Source organism: Hibiscus syriacus, unplaced genomic scaffold (assembly GCF_006381635.1).
Source record: "Hibiscus syriacus cultivar Baekdansim isolate YM2019G1 unplaced genomic scaffold, ASM638163v2 tig00006613_pilon, whole genome shotgun sequence".
Lineage (NCBI taxonomy): Eukaryota > Viridiplantae > Streptophyta > Magnoliopsida > Malvales > Malvaceae > Hibiscus > Hibiscus syriacus.
The window spans coordinates 333,586-352,694 of record NW_024062103.1 but is presented as its reverse complement, the minus strand read 5'-3'; the positions used below and the strand labels follow the sequence as shown (position 1 = coordinate 352,694).

Below are 19,109 nucleotides of genomic sequence, written 5' to 3'. Positions count from 1 at the left end.
TCCGGTGACATTCCCTCACACAGTAATCCCCAAGAACATAGCAATCCTTTCGGCTCCGCCGACGTCGAAAGACTGCATCGTGGGGGTCATTAGCCGACCCGGAACAATGATCGAATTGCACGCTATTCGCCGTGGAGCCAGTTGTTGGACCAAGCACGAGCTGGAATTTAGGTTACCACTCTATGCTGCTTACCAGGAGAGGTTTTTTTTTCTTTGAAAACACCAATTTGATGTTTTATTTTTCAATAGATGAAGCAAAGCTGTGCCTGGCGGAAGTGTCTTGTGAGAAGCCGGCAACGGAGGAGGAGAGGAATAGAATGCAAGAACTCAAGCAAGGGTTGGGATTGGATCTTATGTGTAAATCTTGTATTTCTAGGACGATTGTGCGTACTGAAAACAATAGGGTTTTCAAGGAAACAGGTGGATGGTTCATCCCAGGTTCCATCAGATGAGTGGAAATCAAAGATGGTGACCCAGTGAACATCAATAGGGTTTTGTTTTATGATATCAGGCCTACATTTGCATATACTACAGTCCTCTTTTCCATTTATTGGTTGTTTTCACTCATTTTTCATCACCTAAATATACTTTTCTATTGCTTAATTATAGAGATGTAAAAGAAAACAAATTATTATCTAACTTTTATTTTTATCTAACTTTGAGACTTTTGTTGACTATTATTATTGATTGATATTGAGACCATTACAAGTGATAGTATATATTTTAGAGTAAAATTATTAGATCGACCCAACTCACCCGTCATCCGTAGTTCCAATTAATAATATTTGTCCATCTCATTTTTTTCAAGGTGAATCTTCACCTCTTTCCTATATGTAAAAAAACAGGTGGGTTATTTAAAAGTTATTTTAAAATTTGTGGATGTCATTCACTGGGATCATGGATGAGGTGGTGAACCGGGTCCTAAAATAATTTCCCATTCTAAGGATTCTCAAATATTTGACAATGAATATTCAAATATTCTACGCTAGAATGAAATATAATGAAGTGAAGGAGGGGAAATCAAATAATATATTTGATTTAAAAATGATGAGAGGAAAAATTATTAAATGGACTCGGTTTACCACGCCATGGATTTAACCAATAAAATTTATACATCCTATTACAGACGCTCATATGAATGACTGCATATGAAGACTGTTCAATATGTATTTATTTATTTATACATGCATTGTATTTAATCTGTATTTTTAATTTTCTGAATTGCCGGAGGTTTCCACGGAAGCTGCTCTCAATCTGGCGTTGGGGCAGCCTACTAACCTACCTCCCTTATCCCATTGCATATGGGAATAGGGTTTTTGTTGTTGTTATTGTTGTATTTTTTCTAAGTGAATCTTTACATCTTTCCTACATATAAATAAGGAGTGGAAATAGATGGTCAAAATATGAACTCGACGGATCCCGACCCGACCTATAGGGTTTTTTTTAATATCTTTCGGGCCTCCGGGCAGGGCGAGATTGAGTTTTAAGGAGAAAAATTAATAGTTAATATTTGAAGAATATTTATTTTTATATTATTAAAATATAAAATTACTATAAAATATATTAATTTAATTGTTTAATATATAATAAATAATTATAAAACTATTATAATAAATTATATTATTATAATTATTTAAAAAATTAATATATTCGACTGGATTAGGTAGGGGTAAGAGTTTTAGTCTAAAATTCGTAGGTTTAAGATTTAAATATTTTTTTTATTTTTCTAGAGAATATGATTGGTTTCTTATTTAGAAGTTTTCAAAAATCCATTTAATTCAAAATATATCGTTTTTAAATTAAATTTTAAATATGTATATATCGTTTTTATTGAATTTAAAAGTAATCGGATATAAAATTTAAAATACTATATCGTTATATCAAATAATCATATATTTTTAAATAATTGAAACTATAATTATCAATATTTTTCTGCATGTGATTTTAAATATTTTTTTAGAAAATAATCATAAATTAAGTTATCTTATAAAATTTAAATATTTTTTTAAATTATACTTATCAGTATTTTTTTCCATACAAATTTAGAATAATTGGTTCAATATATTTTCACGTATAGACTAATTTAATAAACATCATCATTTTTATTATACTTGTCAGTATTTTTGTCCATACAAAATGGAATCGAAACGTAACATCCTTGTAAGTCAAACAACAATCTATAGCCAACTATCAAACATGGAAGTATTTCAATGCTGTTGTCTGAAAACAAATTAGCAAAAATAAAAACAGTACTCGAGTTTGCCAAGTACAACTGCAGCCGGTCTGCCTGTTTGTTCAATAAGCAAAGCAATAGAAAGTGTAAGGTATGCTATTTAAAATTTGGGTAAAGCAAATCAAAGGTCACTGAACTATCCTCAAATGATCTTTTTGATCATTGAATTTTCAAAAGTTACAAAATAAATCATTAAAATTATCGAACATTTGATTTAGTCAGATTTATTATTATTATTATTATAGCGTCACGATGACTATCTTATATTTGTTCGATAAATTTAACAACCATTTTATAACTTTTAAAGTTCAGTGATCGAAATGATCATTTGTGTGTAGTTCAATGATCTTTGGTATACTTTAACCTTAAAACTCTAAAGCAATTGAATAAGGGGAGTTATGGTGGAATAATAACAAAACTGGGATCTTCAGTCATAATAACCTTGCAAAAGATAAAGATGAGAAAACTTACTTCGGCTGACATGAAACTTGTCCTACAAAAAGTTCTCAATGTCAAGTTCAACGAAGGAGCAGGGATCCGGAATATCGAAATTATTCAATACCTGCACGCCACACGACAGATAGCATATATATTATGCACATCTTACAATGGAATTTCAATCATGCAAATTTTGTTGCTGATGTAGCTTCGAGTATTCGTTTTAATATGTAGGAAAAAAAAAAGTGGAGACCAAACACAGCAAAAATCATTTATACGTACAAATATAGGTTGGGAAAAGAATCAAGGGAACACACATAACGTCAAACCACGACGATTCTTATATTGAGAAGTGAGAGCAATACCTCAGGGTGCACAATACCAAAAATGCCGATGTGCCTTCCTTTGTAAATGATTTTGGCTTGCCTACCCAATAGAAATTCGGGTTTCTACAGTAAATATAAATGTCATAAGTACACCATGACTAGAAGGATGTGGTTGGAAAACATGTATTTTCCTTCATTTCCTTTCCCTCCCTCTCTGCAAAGAAGAAAATAGATAACAAAGAACTAGACACTTACATCAGAAAGCTCTATATAGTATCCTGATTTATCATCAACCGGAACAAAAGGAGTTCCCATAACTTCCATGATTCTATCCACCAGGCTATGAATCAGCTGTAGACAAGAAGCCCTTATTTCATCAAGCTCCATCAACGGATAAGAAACAAACAAATAATCGAACGATAGTCATAGATAGCAGAACGCCATATATTCCTTTTTTGGAGTATCCATAATGTTAGTACATTCCCCGTATTTAACAAAGCAAAATTTGTGAAATCTTTCACGATGTACTACATCATGTAATAAAACCAAACTTCAAAAACAATTCACAATTAACCAGGGTTTTAGAACAGAGCAAAAAAAGATTTTTAACCACAGACCATCAACTTCTGATCATTTGAAGATTACAATAAACAACTTCATAAAGAAATTTTCAGTCTTTACAGGAACAAGAACTGTCCATTGAAGACTACAACAAATCAATGTACGAAGTCATCAAATTCAAAAACAGGTGGGCATAATAAGGAAATCTTACCTCAAAACCCGAGTTAGCGCCGCAATATAACGCAGCAAGTAGGCGACGGTTTGATGCACCAACATCTTTCTTATCATCCAAAAGTACTACATCACCCACTTCATAAATCTGGACATGTGAAAATTTCCAAAAAAAAAGAGCAAAATATAAACGTAGGGTGACCGTATACTCGTAAATTAAGATGAATGAAGTCAAACTTGAGAAGCATAACAAGTGAATAATAGTAAAATAACAGACAGGAACATTTTTGCATTCCCATGTTCATTATTGAACACATGATCGAGGAGGGGGAGACATGGAATGTATTAGACTGACACTCTCAATGAAACAACACTTCAACTAACATAAGAATGTCTACAAATATTGCCCCCTCCATATACCGACATCAGTCTTTCCAAGGAAAGAATGATGCCAACAGAACAGAAGTCCAAGGGCTTTTAACCAGAAGGGACCATCTTCCAATGAAAGATGTGCAACAGAAAAAACACATATTAGAGATGGTGTCACAATTCAAAAAAGTAAATCCATAACGCTATATTCTGAGAGTGTTTCAACCTGAACAATTCAAAACCAAAATTGTACCTTCATGGGCTTTGGATGGTCTTTGTTATGTCCAACGGTCTTTAGCATGCCAGGCATAAGACTTGTACGAACCACCTATGCAAACAGAATAAGCAATCTTCAATTAGGAGTTCCAATAAAAGGTTTCCAGTAAAAACACGGAACAGCTAATTCCTATTTCTTTTGTTGAACAGTTATCTATAGAGAGCAACAATGGGCTCCTCAATTGTCTGTTCGATTTTTAAGTACCAGTCATTTAAAAAATAAATTGATTGTAGAAAATAAGGCCATGCACAATATTTCAAGAAGTCTTGACAAAAAAAAGGTTGAACAAAATCATAAAAACTAATACTAGTTTTCAAGCGGTCTAAAATTACAGCTCTGGCACAGACACGATAAGGAGGAACCCAGAAAGCTGGAATGTTGAAATAATCTTATACATATATTCTAAAATGAAAATACAAACCTCAAAATCAGAAGAGCGGGGATTTCCAATTATCACCGCAGTGGATTTGTCATCCTTCCGATTTAACATCTCAAAAATTTCTTTCTTAGAACATAAAATCCATGTCAACACCTCCGTAAAGCCATTCATGGATATCTAAAAAGAACCTCAATTAGAGAATAGAAAAAATTACAATACAAAAATATTACTTCAGTGTATTCAGGCACCTCAGATCTTATAAGATCACTGAGCTGGTTCAAGGGAGGGGCTTCAAAGATGAAAGCTTTCTCTTTGGTATATTATTATAGCCATAAGCAATTGCAACATCCTGAACAAGAATAAAGAGCCTCATTAACAGAAACCCACAAGGGAGAACCTCCGATTCAAAAATGAATCCGTGAAATACTATTCCTTCGATCATTACCTCCATAACATCACATGGGTGAAGAATGTCACTTCTTGTTGGAGGTACAGACACACTGATATAGGAGGTACCTGATCCAGCTCTTTCAACATTCAATTGCATTCGTTTTAATAGATTAGTGACCTGTTTAGCGACAACAATGGAAGAAAATATTAAGAATAGCTACAACATGCGGGTTATGGAACTACATAAACTGAACAATATTAAAAATAGAATGCCACCAATGATGCCATCAGAACAAACAAATACATGACACTATGACCATTACCATATCAGACTAATGTAACCTCACTTAATGCTCTTCCTCACCTTTATATAAGTGAGCAGTTCAGTGAACAAACTCAGACAACTACACCAATTTACAACATATAGAAATATCAAAACAGACCAACACGAGTGGAACTCCATTAAACAATCATTTTCACTATATTGATAACATAAAAGATAACAAAGAAATAAGAGACATAAAGAAAATGAAAGCATTACCTCATCTGCTTCCAGAGGAACTCCAATGGAACCAGTAATATATGATAGTGGAACTTCCATATTATATTCTGATAAATCTGGATAAACACTTGAGTTTCCATCAAATGATATGACTTCAACCGGTTCCACCTCAAATTTCCTTTTACAGTAGGTCGAAAAAGTGGTCACCTGTAGATAGAAGGAAATGTTTATTCTTACCCCCACTTATAAAGGTGAGGACAGAAGCTAACAGTACTCAACTCCTTACCATTGTATTTAAAACAATTTTAGCCTTTGTTAGATCGGTTGCTGTGCACTCAATGAAGACATTTTTTGTCTTCAAAGTGATTGCCGAGTGTGCACCATTAATAATTGGCGGTAAAGACAAAACAGTTCTGTATAAAGACAAGAAAAACAGAAAGGTCATCCAGGTGCATTTCAGTATTTTTAAACCTAACAATACATGCTGTACAAATACACACTTGAAAAGGAGCAAATATTGGCAGAAGGTTAAGCGGCTTTAAGTTAAAAGTGAAATTGATTGCTAAACACAAAGGCTAAAACTAATAATCAGATGCACATTACCAAGAACACACATACCTGTTGCGGTCATAAATGACAGGGAACACACGTGAATTCTCAATAATGTGCAAGAACTTCTTCAACTTCAAATCTGACTGTTACGTGTTAGTAGAACATATTTAGTATAACCCTCCATTGAAATAAATTAGTCAAATCCTATCTAAAAATTAGGAGAAACAAGTGCAGAAGATACAGACAGAAGTACCAAGATACTGATTGTTTAATAAAACAACTTCACAGGTGAGCATAACAAATAAGCTTTATGAAGATTTACCTTGTAAAATTCTATCAGCTCATCAGCTCTGAAGTTCTTCACCTAAATTAATAAGACCAATTCCAGGGAAATCAGTTTGCTCCAAGGGAAGAGGAAAAGGTTTCAAATGAGTAGAAGTGTGCAGATGAACAACAAAGAGCACTAAAGTAAAGACTAACTGCAATTCCTGAAAACTATTGTAGTTCAACAGAGAGCACCCTTAAGAAGCTTTGTTCCTAAAACATCTAAGCATTATGTAGCCAAGAGTTTAAAGCAAGGTAACTATTTCCATAAACAGTTCTTAAATTAAAATAATACCTTAAAAAATAAAAGAGGTCTTAGCTGTTTTAATAATAATAGAAGCAAGATCATCTTGAGCATTCAGTAATAAATTTCCAACTGAAAACGGTCAAAGTTTAAAAAAAATCAATAACAATCTTTTTCTCTCAGTATAAGCTAAGTTCCTAAAAGCTTGATCAAATGGAAATTAAAGTGGCAAGATAACTCGGGTAGACTAGTCAATTGTTTACATGGAAAATAGTATCCATCAGAAAACAATAATACCTGTTTCAATGGAACAAAATTTATCTCTGGAGGTGGCAGGGCCTACAAATATTTAAATAATTACTTACAAGTTAGAATGTGATAGTGACAAGTTAGTAAGGCTGCATGATAATGTCAAAAGTAAACTACTAGATCTTAAAATATTAAAGCAAACTTTAAATTTGATCCATAATTCCTTATCAAGAAGTTCATCCTCTGTTGATACTGTAGGGAAGAGAAAAAGAAAAAGGAAACAAAGAAGTTTGAGCAAACTATACTAACTGTAACAATTACCCTATCAATTAACAAACTAGAGAAAATAATTTATTGCTAATATTGCCAACTTGAAGAAGTTTGAGCAACCTATATTAATTGTAACTATTACCCTATCAATTAACAAGCCAGAGAACAATTATTCCCAACATTGCCACTTGACCATCGACAACCAGGCTGATGAAAACTAAACAAACATATAACAAATACACCTCTGTCAGCCAACAAAAATACTAAAATGAAAAGAGCCCTTGTCTACTGCGCAGGTTGCTATTTGACCAAGTTAACAATAGGCACCGGATTACAGCCTTGGGCTGCAGCTTTCATTTACACCCAAGGTTTGATCATCAACAAGGGATCAAAAGCATCTTCAACTATTTTATGGCCACCATTTTAGTAATCCATTAAAAGAAGTCCAAAAGATTATATTAATAAAATAAGAATTAGACTGTTATGAAGCCCACCTCATATGTAAAAGGCCCTTGTAATGTATCCAAATCATGTGTACCGATAGCAACTAAGGTCCGCTTCCTAAACCAATAAGTAAATGTAAGCAAGACAACTTAAATAAAAAGGTGAAACCTTTATACAATAATAATTGGATGCTTATTTTTAGAAAGTTTCAAAGCCATCAACACTTAAGAAGTCGAAAATGCAAGAAAAAAAATTCTGAACAATACAGAAATTTAAGGTTACTATAAACAAGTTTGAGGGTAAAATTTCATCTTTAGCAGTCCCTTTATTTTTCAGGTTCAAATTAAAACACAAATAGGCAGAGACCACAAATATGGGCTGTATGGAAAATGTAAGCAGACAGATTTACTAGTTAGTTAACGTTACCTGCAGATATTTTGGTGCAGCTTATCCTGGAGATCAATGAAGCTGTTATAGTTAGCTTCATCAAAAGTAACATCCCTCAAAACCGCACAAACAACAAAGGGACGGATTAGAGACGTCTGCTAGCCAAGGGAAATCAATAAGGTATCAGTAACATCCTTCAAAATTACCTGTCAATACCCAAAACCAATTTTTCAACCTTCAAAATTACCTCTTTTCTCACATGCATTTTAAGCATTGATTCCTTACTAATCTTTGCAACTGTGTATCTAGGTATTTTCTCCTGCTCATTGAAAATGCGAAGGGCTTGTGCAAGCCCTTCCAAACAAAGCAAGTCATACCTGTAAAGAAAACCTTCATTAATATTTCTTTTTTAATATTAAATCAAATTAAATTAGAAACCAAAAAATACGAGTAAAACTACGCGGTTTTCTTCCAGGGATTTTTCTTGGTTAAACTAAAGTTGAAACTATTTTTGCAAGGGAACCTAACAGTTACTAAACCTTCTAAACAAAATTAAGAGTAAACACATAAGCAAAATTCGAGAAGCTACAAAATAGCTATAAGGTGTAAGGCAGCTTCTAACAACAATACATTGTTCAGTTCTATCGAATTAACAAATAAAATCTTATAAAGAAAAGCAGTGGAAACCTGTTAGCAGGTACTTCAATCTTGTAAATGATTTCATCGTCAGCACTAGGTTTTTCCTCTTCCAAATGCTTCTCTTTCGAAATTATCGCTTTCTCGGTTGTCTGGTTCAACATAGCAAGACCTTTTTTTTCAAAAAAAATTCTTAGATATCAACGGGTATCCAATAAAAAAGCGTAAGAATACACTGACCACATCATCAAGCTCAATCCCGAAACTGAAACACAGATCGTCAAACTCTTCTTGAGCTGAGCAATTTTTTTAATAACGTTAGATGCTAAAATGAAAATCCGAAAAATGTGAAAAATGAGCTTAGTAATTTAGAAACTCACTGTAAGATCTGCCGATAAAGCGAAAAGACGATCTCTGCCGACGCTGATTGTGGGCATTGTGACAGCCTCCGTCTATCTCAAAGTACAACAGTGTCAAAAACGTTTTAGGTATTACAAGGCAAGGCACGGGAATTTAGTTATTTAAGAAAAATATTTGGTGTAATTCATAATTTAACCCCTGAACTCTTTCTCATTTTACATCCCAAACTATTTTTATTAAGTTTAGGTGATTATAAAGCAATTCTAAGTACTCTCAATTGATAATAAATGTCCATCACTCTTATAGTCATGATGTTCGAATATGTGAATTCTAGGAACAATAATTATTCTTTTGATCACTAAGTAATTTGATTTGTGTTATCCAATAAATTGTTAACAACAAATAATAATATATCACATGTCATATTTTTATTGATGATATTTTTATTTAGAATAAAATAAAACAAAAGTAACAATTTAAATAAAGAGTAAATTATAAATAAAAATGGATAAAATACATAAATGTACCTCGATTATAGTATGTTGCTTTTTGAGTCCATCGGCTATTAGAAATAACAAAATAGTCACTCGATTATATGGCGTTGATTTGTTGAGTCTCCCGACTATAAAAAGTTATAAAATGGCCACTCGACTAGTCATCATATTCTAAACTTTCATTTTCCATTAAAAATTAACGATCATCTGAGTTGGACGTTGACATGCTAATTGAAATATGATAAAATCAAATATCAAAATCTCAAACAACTAGTCAATTATCATATCTCAGTTGGCATGTTAATGTCCAGCTCAACGACCATCATTTTTTTTAATTGAAAATGATGAGTTTGGAACGTAATGAATAGTTGGATAACCATTTTGTAACTTTTAATAGTCGATGACTCAACAAAATAGTATCATATAGTCGAATGACCATTCGTTTACTTTACCCTAACAGATATGATTCAAATGAAAAAAATGTATACTTTGAAAGTGAAATTGTGTATTAAGAAAAAATGAAGAAGATTTAAATATGTCAATTCTCAAATATTATACTCAATACTCAATATTACTTTAAATTCTAAAATTTAATTTATTTTGTGACATTAAATTCTTATATTGTTTTAATTTAAAAAATTATAAGAGATGGTTATCTCAGCTCGATCCATCCTTGAATCTAACATTTATTTTACTCATTTTCATATACTATTATTAAATTCTTGAATATCAAAATTAATTAGGTGAGATAAAATTGGTTCATTTAGAGTTAGATGTTCATATTTATACATAACTCAAATAATAGATAAAAATTTTACATTTAGAAAAGAATAAAAAGAAAGAAAAAAATGTTGTGTAGATGAGATTTGAATATTTTCTCTTTCTTGGAATTATATATTCCACCAACAGAAAGAATGTAAAGATGGTGGAACAAGCACGTGGAAGATTCCTATAATGGAAGTAGCTTGCTAGGAATACCGTCGTAAAGCAAGGTTGAATTATATATCTCACAATTGTAATTCTCACTCGCTACTTGTTCGACCCATTTCCTCATCCTTTGCCCCTGCCTGCGTATGCTGCCGGGAAACCAGCTCCTCTAAGGCTTCCCTCATCCACAAATGTGGGCATTCTTCTTTAGCTTTAGAGATTGTTACCTACAACCACAGACATAACATTTTCCGATAATTGCATGGATTTAGACCACCCACGAATGATCAGAACTCAGAATGTCATACGTACCCACTTCCTCGTCCGGATGTTTTTCTCAGGCCAAAGGTCTAGCTCTTGCTTGACAAGCATTGGAAACATGTGGCCTTCATGGAGAGTACTTCGCCTCTTGCTCTCGTACGACCATTTCCCTAATTTGCACTGTTAAACCAACGAAATACATCCAAATGGTACTGTTGAAATTCAGAAATAACAACAAATGTCTACTAAGAGTTGATACATATATATATACACACTAACTTCAATGTTGCCAACGACACCGGCTTCTTCGAGCGTCTCTCGAACGGCCGCCTCTTCCATGGATTCATCATGCTCCCAACCACCTTTAGGGAACAGCATACCTTTGCCGTTTTGTGCACTGATCACAAGTACTTCGATCACGTCGTCGTTTGAATTCGCTTCGTCCATTTTCCTATATCGATATGGAATACATCTGCTCATGAAAAAAATTTATTTTTTTAAATTCAAGAATGTTGTGAACAACCAAACCCTAACAGAGAAACAAGAGGAAACGATGAAGGAGAAATACCCAACAACTAAACGAAAGCCTTCGCTATCATAGCGTTGGAATTGCCTACCACTGCGAGGAGGGCGATAAGGAGCAAGAGACACCATTTTCTCGACGGGAAACGGCGGTTTCACTTGGGATTTTTTCAATGAGAGATACGAGCATGCTGGTGAAAGGGGAGAAATTTGTAAGAAAAATCCCGAGATCCCCCCTATCTTATCATACAAATTATGGCAAACATTAATAATATATTGCTCTTGGGATTGTGTCCATTCTGGATTTCCTTTTCTTCACCCTCCAACTAAATTTAGGGTTTCCATCGTTTAACAGCCATCAACTTTTAGAGGAGGTTTCTGTCTGTATGTGGATAAGATGCAAGAGACATTTGGTGTCTCCTACGTTTTTGTGTCCATTCTATATAAAATTGTTTCCTTTATTTGAATCATAAAATTAATTAAGTTATATTATAAAAAGACAACGAACAAACGATTGTAAAATTACAAAAAAAAAAAACCCACACACAATATATTAATTTATGTAAAAAAAATACAGATAAAAAGAAAATTTATTATAATATCAAAATTATAAAATTTTTCATTTATATCTAAGGTTTAACTTTAATCAATAATTTCAATCACTATTATTTATTTGTAAGATTAATTACTTGATGAAATTGAAAAATTAAATTATCAAAAACTTTCTTCAATACAATTTTATCTTTTAAATAAATTTAATATAATAAGATTATATAAAGTTAATACAATTTTTCCTCACTGATTTAAAAAAAAACATAATATACGATCACTTTTGTTTTTATTTAGTTAAGATATGACCACTTTCATTTTTATTTAATTAAGATATGATCACTTTCGTTTTTTTTAATTAAAATGGGCTCACCATGGGTTAATTGTCATTAACAATTAATATATTAAGTGATGTGATATTTTAGTATAATCACTCATTTGATCTCTGGTATTTATATATTATTTCAATTTGTACATTCTTTTAATAAATTTAATCTTCTAATTAAATAATATCACGTTTCGTGCAAGATGTCACCGTTCGATTGGAGGGTTTAGGTTTAGTTTAATTTAATTTAATTTATCTTAATTTAATAAATTTATTTTTTACTACCCTCTAGTTGAAAGAAAATAAAGCAAAGAAAATTGGGGCCAACGAGGTTTGAACTTGGTCGCTTGGGAAACTAAGAATGTACACATCCATTGATTAGAAGATTAAATTTATTTTAATTTATTATAAGTGAGACTAAATTAAGATAATATATAAATAAAATGGATCAAATGTGTTATTATATCAAAATATTTAACGACAGTTAACTCATGCTGGCCATATCTTAATTATATAAAAAAATTAAGTGACTATATATATATATATTATATTTTTTGAAATCAGTAAGGAAATGTGGACAAACCACAAATACAAGTTATCAATCATATAGTTAACCCTATATTTTTAATAGCCTAAAGTGATTATAAGGTAATATATGTTTAGAATCTTTCTTAACTAGTGATTGTGAACACACTTTACAGACGCAATTGCTCGAACTCAAGACATTTAAGGAGAAGAATATTTCTTCTAATCACTAATATCACTTGATGAGTTTGACTTTAGATTATAAAAAAATTAATTGAAATGTTAAAAAACATGATCGAAGTATAAAATAGAACCGAATGAACCAAGCATCTTCAATAGTTAAAATGATGATTGTTATCCTTAGAGGTTATAAGTTCAAGCACCAACGACTGTAAGGTATTTAGATATTTATTATTAAATAGTTGAGAGTTTTAAAAACAGATACTATCACTTGCAATCACCCTAAATTAATAAAAACTATAAAATAGAATCATGATCAAATAAAATAAATGAGAAGAGACTTTTTTGGTTGCCCTTTAATTTTAGGGTTTTATCTTGATTAATCTTGATCGATTAGGGTTGTACATCTGATTTTGGTGAACGAGTCTTCTAATGGGATTTTCTACACACTATAGCAAAACTGATATGTAGCGGCGTTTGGAGAGAAAACGCCACAAAAGTTAAACATATAGCAGCGTTTACAATCGTAGCGCCACAAATTGATACTTTAGCGGCGTTTGTTGTAAAAACGCTGCAATAGATTTGACATATAGCGGCGCTTTTACAAAAAAAAAACCGCAATATGGTGGTTTATTGCGGCATTTTTTAACAAAAGCCGCAATAGAGTGGTAAATTTGTGGCGTTTATACCACAAACGCCACAATATATTACACATATAGTGGCGTTTATTCTTAAAATGCTGCAATAGTGATAATAAATAGTGGCGTTTTTAGATAAACGCCGTAACAGTGTTAATCAATAGTGGCGTTTTTAGAAAAACGCCGTAATAGTTTTAATCAATAGTGACATTTTTTAACAAACGCCATAATAGTGTAATCAATAGTGGCGTTTTTTTTATAAACGCCGCAAAATGTTAAATATATAGTCTTCTTTTTCTCCTACCCGAACCTTAAAATCAATAAAACTCTTATTCCCTCAAAGCTTCTTCTCTGGAACAACAATAACTCTCAAACGATTCCTACCGACGTCGTCGTTTGTATGTCCCGGCGACCAAATCGGGCCTCTCACCGACAAACTATAACACAACTGTACGGTTTGATCCCTCTTATCATTAATGATCTTTTTCATTTTTTTGGTCTTCTGAAAATGGGGAAAACCCAAAAAGCTAACGTATTTAAGAAAAAGAGAGCATGTGTTGTCTTGAGTAAGAGAAATTATCGTCGACGGAATGTTTAAGTGGCGTATTTGCTCTGATGATGGATCAAATTATCGTTGGGAGGATATCAGTCCGGTCTCGCCGTTGAAACTGGATGATGACCCGAAAGGAACTCCTAATGCTCTATACCCTTCCATGGCCAATCTCCTTCTTGAATGTAATAATCTATGAATCTTTCAGTCGCTATAATTTGTTTCTCTACGCTTAGTCAAATTTCATAGATTGTATGCATATAGGATCTTCAAAGCTTATTGAGAACGATGATAGAGGAGTGGATAAATACCCGATGTTTAGAACTGAATTTGGTAACTCTGTGGCGTTGAAAGAATCTTCAATTGCAAAAGCAGTATCTATCCTCAATGAAGATGAAGTTGCCTATACTGTTACTCCAAGTAAACATTTATATCATCTATTTAAATTTATTTTAATTTTTATTTAGTTCGCAAGCCACCTACAATCAAGTTTCATACTGTAGGTGAAAGGTCGTTATCTCTTTCAAGTGAAGCACTGAAGCGCGCAAGGACTCTTCTTGGTGAACCGGAGGTAGGAGATTTATTTGGTGAAATGGATAAAGAGTTTCTCCATAAAGAGTTTACACGGAGGAAAAACTTAACGATACGTCATCAAACAGCTTTCCTACGTCCTTTCCCCACGAATGAGCACAACTAAATTCTACTGAACAATATGGTGAAGACTGTTTATGCATAACTTTAATGTTTCTAAATTGTAATGTATTTTGTTGCTAAGTATTTTTATGCATAACTTATGTCTTAATTAAAATGTATGGTTGTTATTAATATGTAAAATCAACTAATGTTTCTCCATATACTGTTTATACATATATCAGTCAATTTAGTTGATGTACATTAGAAATGAAATATGTAAAATCAACTAATATTATCTAAATAAAAGGTAATTAGCGGCGTTTGTATCCAGAAACGCCGCTATAGATCTGATATTTTATGGCGTTTGTATCCAAAAATGCCGCTAAAGAGTAATACTTTAGTGGCGTTTTTGAAACAAACGTCGTAAAATGGTTGTATATTGTCATTTATAGCGGCGTTTTTCCAATAAACGCCGCTATAGGTACGTACTTTAGTGGCGTTTTTATACAAACGCCGCTATAGAATCGTACGTTAGTGGCGCTTTTATACAAACACTGCTATATACTAGTACTTTAGTGGTGTTTCTATACAAATGTCGCTATATATTCATACTTTAGTGGTGTTTTCAATCTAAACGCCGCTATAAACTCGTACTTTAGTGACGTTTTGAATGAAAACGCCGCTAAAGACTCATACTTTAGCAGCGTTTTTTCAACAAACGCCGCAAATATTTATACATTAGCGGCTTTTTGTACAAACGCCACAATGGGTGTAATCTATAGAGGCATTTGTTATGTAAACGTCGCAATAGAGTTGAATAATAGAGGCGTTTTACTATAAATGCCGCAATCGAGTTGAACAATAGTGGCGTTTTTTTACCTAAACGACGTGATATATCTACACTATAGAGGCGTTTTGTTTAAAAACGCCGCAATATATCGGCAGTATAAAGGCATTTTTTTGATAATGCCGTAAACTTAGATAAACAAAACCCTAAATTTTCATCTCCCTCTTCATTTTACAGTTCACTGACGAACCCTAACACCCCCAAATTAAATTTCACTCGCAAACTTAGTTAAAAACTCTAAATCTCTTTCTATCAAACTCTCCCATTCTTCATTCTCCTTCGTTCGTGCCATCTTTCCTTTCTATTCAACACATGTATTATCTCCCGCAATCTTTTGTAGAGAAAGGACCCTGCAAAGTCATCTTCCACTCCTCAAACCATATAATGGATAGTGAAACCAGTTGCTCCAGACAATAATAAGGGTTCACAGGCAACAGCGAAGCAGACAACGAAACTTCTTCAGTCGATCATTTCGCAAACTCGAGTGCCTTATACAAACTAGGTTGCCGCTTTGATTCAATCGGTTAAAGTTGTTGGAGAATGTTTAATTGCTGCAAATCTCGTCGGTACGATAACCTTTTCCTTCTGTGTTAATTTGGTTTTGATGTTTAATTATGAAAATTTGTGGTTTGTATTTGATTTTAGTTTCACTTCTGCCTTGTTTCTTATTAGGAGACTGTTGGAAGATATTGGTTTAGAGCACTGAAACATTCGATGATTATAGGAGCATGTGTAAGAATCGATGTTTTTTAGGACCCTGTCATTATGTGCTCAATTATGTCTCTTTTTTTAGCTAGGAAATTAGAAGAATTTTGCATACACTCGAACTATAAATGTTTTGTATACGCCCAAACTCTTCATAGATAAGTTATTAGTGAAGTATTGATTTCCTTAGTCTTCTGCTGGCTCAGTCTTTTATTTTTTTTTAGTTCTTATAGGATGTAATTTTGTTACTGTTTTTGATGCAATATTTTTGTGTGTGTTGTTTATATATATATATGTTCTGTTCAAAGTAAGTTGTTTGTGTATTAAAGAGAAAAATTGAAATGTAAACTCTTGTTTTAGTTACAAATTAGACGTTGTGAAGTGGGATTGGCTCCGCATGAGTCTTTTACTGTGTTTGTTGATATAACATTGTTTGAGTTGCGGCACAATTGACAGTATCACACATAAGTGACAATATGAGTTATGGCACTATTGAAATTATTTGTTTCCATTCACTAAACTTTCACTGCTTCATAAAATTCAGCAGTTGTTTATTTTTTTCGCAATAACCCCATTTCAAGTTTAAAATAAGCAGGCATATTAGTATGGCATAAGAAAACGCATACTTGACCTTCATGAAGCACTGCATTTATGAAATTCAATATTAAGATTGTTGTTACATATAAAGATGGAAAATTAGGAAACATTATCTATCAATTTATTGATTATTAGAGGTAAAACAAATGATGGAACAATACACACAAAGTTACAGGATGAGTTGATATAGGAACACTTAAAATTAGTTTCTTTCTAAAAGTATTTGTTTCCATGAACTTTTAACTTTCCCTGCTTGATACATTGTAATTCAAGCAGCCGTTTTCTTTCAAATACCCGTTTCCACTCTCCAATAAACAACAAACAAATTTATAAAGCATAAACATTGCATTCCCATTTGATTGTTGATGCTCATCTGATATATTGGATTATTATATATAGTTTACCTAGAATAATTAACTACACCAATGAATATAGTTTACCTAGAATAATTAGCTACACCAATGTCAATATTTTCTGCAATAAATAAACCTTTTTTTTTGCATAACATGAATGTCGATATTTTCTTGCATATTTTGTTATACACTTTCATCGGTTTGAATTCTCTCTCTAGGTGTTAATTGAGTTGAGCAGCTCGAATTTAATTCGATTGTGAGGAACACTTTTCTCAAGAAACAAATGTAATATTCTCTCTTTAAGAATGAAACATTAGTTTGTTTAGATATAAATGCATATTGATTTTGATGAAACATCTGTGAAAGTGATTAGTTCTATATTATGTATTTCTATATATGCACCCTTATATTTTTTATAAAATAACAGAGATACAATTGCTCCCATAACATTTTCTAATTTTAAAGTCTTATAATTTAGGAGTGATTAGTTCTATAGTATGCAAATATTAGTATGCACTAAATATGATAGTTTAATGCTTATGTTTAGGTTCTAACTTTTTCTATAATATTAGAATTTAACATTTGAAATTAAAACTCCAGAAATACGAAATGGATAAGACTTGGATAGATTTCTCAAGGGTAAGCTTCGAATATCGAAATGGAGTCGAAAACTTTCTAAATTTAGCTTTTCTGAATGCAAGCCAAGAGAATATGATTCTTTGCCCTTGTAAGAACTGTGTTAACATTAACTGACACATTCATGAAGTTGTGTACGAGCATCTAGTTCTTTTTGGATTTGTTCGGGGGTATAGATAATGGATCTTTCATGGAGAGTTTGTATCAAATAGATATGCTTCCACGAGTTATTCGACTTATTCTGCTCCTTCTCGCCATCCAACTTTTATACGATTTTATATCTTAATTTATTTATTTATAATGTTATAACCTTTAACATGTTATCTTTCAATATATTCATTAATTAATTCATTTTTTATTACTCATGTTTGTTTATTATAAATATCATGCCGAGGAGAAAAATAAATAATTTGTGGGTTGTTCGAGCTTCTGAAGACCATGAAGAAAGAAATAACGAGGAATCGAATGCACCTGAGTCTTCCGAAGTTCCGGAAGCTGTTGAAGAAGACATAGAAATTCAAAGTATTCTTCGAAACATTATTTACTACTTTGTTCATTTTTAAAACTAGCATTTAATAATTTCTTATATAGTTGAAAATGCTGGAACGCGCAAGACTCGAGGACGTACAACTTTGAAGGAATTATACTAACTTCCTCATGGGCATCGTGTCAAAGTTTCAAGAAACGATGCCGGTCAACCTATTGGCCCAAAATCACGTCTTCTAGCAGGTTACTTAGGCATAGTTGGACGTCATGCAAATATGTTACCGATCAATTACGAGTCATGGCGCGAAATGCCTAATAGTAACAAAAATCAAGCGTTGGATTTTGTTAAGGTAATAATGTCATTATAATACATACTCTATAGAAATTCAATACTAATTTATACTTACGGTGCACACTTATATGTTGTATAGGAAAAATTTTCTTTAGAGGTCTCTGACGATTATGTGAAGCAAACGTTAGGGAAGAGATGGAGGGATCACAAGAGCTCCTTAAAGAAGAAATACTTCAAGAATGATCTCAGCCTTGAAGAGAAGTTGCAAACAGTCCCACCAGGAATGCTCAGGTACCAATGAGAAGATGCAGTCAGATTTTGGAGTTCACAAAAAGGACATGTATGATGTATTTTTCAGAAATAATTGTAACGAATTGTAAATCATCATTAAAAGTGGTTGTTTGACATTGTAGACCCGAGAGCATATTGGTGTTACTAGTAGGCAACAACAAAAGTTTACGCATACGGCTGGATCGA

At 32.6% G+C, this 19,109-nt stretch overlaps 2 protein-coding genes across 2 annotated transcripts; both read right to left on the bottom strand.

The window, feature by feature from the left end:
• Positions 1-2,188: 2,188 nt before the first annotated feature.
• On the bottom strand, positions 2,189-9,189 carry LOC120200904 (phenylalanine--tRNA ligase beta subunit, cytoplasmic-like). The gene is given in 22 exon segments (XM_039201634.1): positions 2,189-2,287; positions 2,705-2,795; positions 3,037-3,120; positions 3,253-3,348; positions 3,770-3,877; positions 4,352-4,426; positions 4,797-4,931; positions 5,003-5,037; positions 5,040-5,103; positions 5,200-5,322; positions 5,686-5,853; positions 5,933-6,059; positions 6,265-6,341; positions 6,521-6,562; positions 7,064-7,105; positions 7,780-7,846; positions 8,156-8,271; positions 8,364-8,493; positions 8,804-8,904; positions 8,993-9,048; positions 9,133-9,150; positions 9,153-9,189. Coding segments are annotated over 21 exon segments (1,770 nt in total). The 3' UTR covers positions 2,189-2,287; positions 2,705-2,726.
• Positions 9,190-10,628: 1,439 nt separating this feature from the next.
• On the bottom strand, positions 10,629-11,656 carry LOC120200873 (nudix hydrolase 4-like). The gene is made up of 4 exons (XM_039201609.1): positions 11,363-11,656; positions 11,074-11,266; positions 10,846-10,974; positions 10,629-10,760 (listed from the first exon to the last, which is right to left on the bottom strand). Exons 1-4 carry the CDS (start codon positions 11,446-11,448, stop codon positions 10,629-10,631), a joined length of 540 nt encoding a protein of 179 aa, XP_039057540.1. The 5' UTR covers positions 11,449-11,656.
• Positions 11,657-19,109: the final 7,453 nt, after the last annotated feature.